A 5,474-nucleotide genomic window follows, 5' to 3' on the forward strand; every position below is an offset into this window, starting at 1 on the left:
AAGTAGATAGGTTCCCTAACATGTATGGTAGACTTTAGCAGTCAAATTGCTATGTGGATGAGATCCCAATACATTGTCCTAGTCATCCCAGCTGTATAATGCACAGTTGTACCGTTGTAACACTAACATAGGCACCAGAAGCTATGCTACTAGAAAGGATTAAAAGTAAAGTAGGATGCTAAGACCTTAATGTCTTTACATGTCAAACACTATGCTGATACTTATTTCATTATTTACTTTTTAACCATCATATGCTGACCATTTTCGATGATGCTAAATTGAATGCTCTTTTTCCTGTTTCCTAGGGCATATTACCAGAGATCCTAGAAGAGTTATTGGCTGCCAGGAAAAGAGCCAAGGCAGACCTAAAGGTGGTGAAGTAAGTGCTTCCTATGTTCATGTTACATGCTTGTATTTTTTCCACTTAGCATCTCAGTTTTTAACTTCCTGTAATCTTGTTTAGGAGGCTAAAGATTGGTTGGTTGGTGGAGGTACAACTTTGTTCCTATGCTAGTTCCAACTTCCATTTGCTGTCAAACTTAGATCTAAAAGAGATTTATATGGTCTATCTCTTAGGCCTGACATCAAAATCTTAAAATTTTCAGGTGCATTTGGAATTGGAATTAATGCCAGAGACGTTGTATCTCACTGTGAATATCATTGATAGATACCTTTCTATTCAGAGTATTGCAAGGAAGAATTTGCCATTACTTGCTATCGCTGCAATGTTTATGGCTAGAAAATATGAAGAAGTCTGTCCTCCACAGGTAGGATGACTTGCTGACATCTGTAAGAAAGGATGTGTATATATCTAATTAAAATAACACTTTGTTGGCTGTATAAAAGTACATACACCAGCAATATCTACTCCTACAGAAGATTACGCTTTATGCTGGAATCAGCACAAAAATTATATTATAATAGGTAACACAATATTGATAAGCGCTGGTTTATACTTGGCTACAGGTGAATGACTTCATCTGCATCTTCCCAAATGAATGCACGTCAGAACAGATAGTGGCCATGGTAATTAGCTCTAACTGATAATTCTTTGTCATTGATTGCAACATAGTCTCCAAACATTTAGATTGACTAATCAATTGATAATAACTCTTCGCAGGAGTTTAAAGCAATTGAACTTCAAGCTTACAGTTCCCACTCGGCCATATGTATTCCTCCTCAGGTTTCTAAAGGCAGCTGATTCCAACAAAGTGGTAAAGTTTTGAATGACACCACTTTTTATATTGTTGAAAGCAACCTGTGTGGCATTGATCAAATCTACTTTCGAAAATGCCTCATAAAATCTAGCATTCATGTTTTAAATTACTTTTCTTTATTGTATTCCTAATAATACCCTGTTGTACTGACAAGTCGTACTATCTATTATTCAGATGGAAAATCTAGCATTCTTCTTGGTTGAACTGTGTTTGCTTCAGTACATAATGAGCAAGTACAATCCATAAAATTTGTGTTAAGGGCTTTGAACACTTATCCGCTATGGAAGGCTTGTTTGTTGATGTGGTTTTTGAAATATTCAATGTATTTTTTAAGTTGTTTGTGCAAGCGTTTTCCATAACAGTAGTGAAGGCTTATCTGGATCTCAAAATATTGTGCATAGGTGATGCTTTTCCCTCCTCTAGTTAGTTCATTCTTGTTTATTGTGTGTTTTTACAAACATTTTGCAGTATGGTCCACTTTTTATCGTTTTTGATAATATATCTCATGTATTTGATACTTGTAGACCTTTAATCCATAAAAAACAGCCCAAAAATCTCAGAAATAGACACCTATAAATATAAACTAGTCATCAAATTTCAAGGAATATTTTTTCATGGGGCTGAAATCCTATTAAAATTTGGAACAAAATGCATATTTTCATATTTATGAGATGTATACTTTGTTTACTGAACTAGATTTGTATGTGTTCATATTGAAATATTGTTACTATGTTTTAAATTGCGAGAAGCTTGATGGCCAAATGTTGTTTGCTTTATGATCCTTAGTTACCATTTGTGAAGTGTTTTAAGTAACTGGTTACGGCTGATGTTATGCTAGATCCTTTATCGAAGGTTCTTAATGTAGGTTCTAATTATAGCCGGTGTTATAACTTGCTAGGTATCGAAGGGACTGTCACATGCTTTGCATCATACTTGCTGTGCACCTCAATTTTCAATTCCATTATGCCATTAGCTGGGAATATCAATGTAAGACTTAAATTCTAAATACTGGACAGCCAGACATTATGTTTATTTTATCAGCATTTTGTATCTTAAAATGTAGTTTGTCATCGTTGTTTTATATATCTTACGATATTAGTTTTCATTATTTTGTTTTATATTTTGCAGTACTATGATGTTCGGAAGGAGTGCAATGGTGGCCTGTGCTATGATTTTTCAAATATGGAGAATTACTTAAACCAGTGTTCCGTTAGGGATGTCCTGGGGGTTGGCAGCTGAAAATTTGTCTCCTGTAGCCCCTTGGTTTATGAAGCTATGCTTACTGACTGGATGTGGAATATGGAAGTTGGCATTCCAACACTCTTGGAGGATGGTGTTAAGTTGCTAGTTTATGCAGGAGAATATGATCTCATTTGCAATTGGTTAGGTAATGATACTGTATACATATAACATATTGTTTTTGTTTTGGAGAATGACTTTATGATTTAGGTGTTAAGTCTGTTATTAACTTATTTGTAGTTGTGTTTTTCAGGCTTGTCAGTCTAATCTTCAAAATTGAAAAGTTAATTGTTCAAATTATGTGTCTTTCAGGCAATTCAAGATGGGTGAATTCCATGGATTGGTCTGGAAGTGAGAATTTCAAGAAGGCACCTACAAAATCCTTCCTTGTAGACGATAAGGAAGCAGGTTTAATAACCAGTTATGGACCACTCAGTTTTCTCAAGGTAAAAGGCACTCGATGATCATCTTTGATTTCGTTGTACAAGTAGATAATTTCTTCCTTACGGAATCTTCTATTTTGCTGCACCAGGTTCATGATGCAGGTCATATGGTCCCAATGGATCAGCCAAAAGCAGCCTTGGAGATGTTAAAATGTTGGACACAAGGAAGTATTACTGACGACAATTCTCAAATTTTAAAGACAGTGACGGAGATGCCAGAGAAGAATTTCGAGAGTTAGTTATCTGCTTAACTAGGAGAATTGCTCTCTTCACCTAGATTAATGTAAATATTTCTAGATTTGCAGTAGTGTGCATCCCCAAAGATGTGTATTTTCTGATTTGGCAAAATAATTGTGCATTGGGACCATCAGTCTTGCTAACTTGTGTCAAATCTTTTGATGGCCACTTTTTAACTGTATAGAAATAGTGCTTCTTATTGCTTACCAAGCCTTGTGGAATTATGATTATACATGGTGTTAAAGTTATATTCAAGAACATGAATAGTATGTCCTATGTTCTTATTCCAGCATGTTCTGATGTCCTAATGGATGAAAGAAATTGTAAATTGGATGAAAGAAATTGTAAATTCAACAAAAATATTTGGTTAGAGTCTTGAGGAATTCAAAGCATGATGCTCTTAGCCTACATTCAATTTTATTGACAATGACATGAAAACATTTATGTTGTTTGTAATCATACAACGGATGCCAGTATTGTCTACTTATATTTGAATTGGAGGCTATGTGGTTTGGTTGTGTTTCACTTCTCGTTCATTCTATTATTTTATTGTTGAATATCCCTGTTTCCTCTTTTTGCCTCTTATCCCTTTATAAGCCTCTTGGACATTAAGTGCTTGGCATGGCAAGATATTTCCATAAAGCGCATGGACTATCTACAGTCCATCAATGCTTGTTGCTGCTGCTGTCTACACTGCTCGATGCACTTTGAGGAAGGATCCATGTTGGAACAAAACACTTACCCTTCATACAGGGTACTCTGAAGCAGACCTGAAGTAAGCCTTAAAATTTTTAAAGCATCATGCTTTTACTGATTTTACCCTTCTAAAGAAATCCTACTCCTAGACATTTTAGATTTCTTCATCAATTACAGGCAGGCATTGTTGATCAGCTACGGCCAGAACATTGTGTCTTGATCAACTATATGTTGGAACTCAGCTACTAACACCCTGTCTGAATTGAATCTTTATCTAATACTAATGCGCATACTAAGCATCTGGAGGCGTACGCACATTTTTTTAACTCTGTACATTGAGGTAATAACATTTATGTGCATTGTTCTAGGGAATGTGCGTATTTCATGGTTGATTTTCACCTAAATACGGGAGGAAATAAGCTGAGAGCTGTTCATAAGAAGTATTCAGATCGTTGTAGCAAGTCTATCTTTTAGCAACTCTCAGAATTTCAGAATGAGATTGCATCACATGACATCGGCTGACATAATACATTTTAAATGGTCTTTTTTGGATTGCAGAACTGATGCTTATGGGATTCATCTCGTTTCTACTGACCATTGGAGAGAAGCCCATTTCTAAGATTTGTATACCGAAAGGAATGGCTTATAGTATGCTTCCATGTCAAAAGGAATAATCAATGGCTCCTGCTATCGATCATTGTTCTGAGGTGGACACCAAACTCTATGTTGCGTATTCGAATTTCCCAATGCTATTAGATGTTACTTAGATCGTGTTAGTCCATTTGATATGATTCAAGATATTTATGATAGTTTGATAATTATTCATTCCCTCTTGATTCAAGGGTAAGTATCCTCTGGTCTCCCTCACTGGCATGAACTAGCTCCACTACTTCATCTTTACGTTGGCAACTGTCCATGCGTTATATAGTGTCCTAAGAATCGCCCTAGCAAGAGCAAAAGTAAGTGCCATGGGAAATAACTGATCTTCTCCCATGTCATTCAGTTTAAATTTTTTCTCGGTTTGAATTTGCTTTCATATCTTTATGCGTTCGAAACATATTTAACTCAATAGTTTGAATTATGGACATTTACTTTTTTTTTAATAATTTTTTATATTGTCTCTAGAGAGACAATAGTTTGAATTATGGACATTTATTTTTTTTTAAATAATTTTTTATATTGTCTCTAGAGAGACAATAGTTTGAATTATGGAATTGTCTCTAAAAAGACAAAAATGTAATTGTCTCTAAAGAGACACAAATGAAATTGTCTCTAGAGAGACAAATCAAATTGTCTTTATAGAGACATTAATAATATGTGTCCTATATTGTCTTTATAGAGACAAATTTTTGAGACATTATATTTTGAGACACCCGCTTAGAGACAATATTTGAGTTTCTTTTTGTCTTAAGTTAAGACAATTGACTCAATTATTGTCTTAAAACCCCCCTACATGTAGTAGTGTATTTTTGTTCAATGCATCACATGATTTTGCAGAATTCATTTCTGGAAACCAATAAAGACAAACAGTATTATAACAAATGCCATTAGATTTCTGGCCCAAAATCAGGGTTAGTTGCAAGTGCACGAACTGCCTTTCCAACAACAACAATGGTTTAGGTGTCCCAGCATAATAATCCTA

General features: G+C 35.0%; 1 protein-coding gene across 1 annotated transcript; it reads left to right on the forward strand.

Moving 5' to 3' along the window:
• Positions 1-2,472: 2,472 nt before the first annotated feature.
• Positions 2,473-3,342, forward strand: LOC149176309 (serine carboxypeptidase-like). Its single transcript, XM_089423085.1, has 3 exons — positions 2,473-2,604; positions 2,769-2,902; positions 2,989-3,342. The coding sequence occupies exons 1-3, from the start codon at positions 2,493-2,495 to the stop codon at positions 3,136-3,138; spliced, it is 396 nt and encodes a 131-aa protein (XP_089279211.1). The 5' UTR covers positions 2,473-2,492; the 3' UTR covers positions 3,139-3,342.
• Positions 3,343-5,474: the final 2,132 nt, after the last annotated feature.

This window comes from Pinus tabuliformis, chromosome 4_1 (assembly GCF_031772625.1).
Source record: "Pinus tabuliformis cultivar Carrire ecotype Pingquan chromosome 4_1, CPIR1, whole genome shotgun sequence".
In the NCBI taxonomy this organism is placed as follows: Eukaryota; Viridiplantae; Streptophyta; class Pinopsida; order Pinales; family Pinaceae; genus Pinus; species Pinus tabuliformis.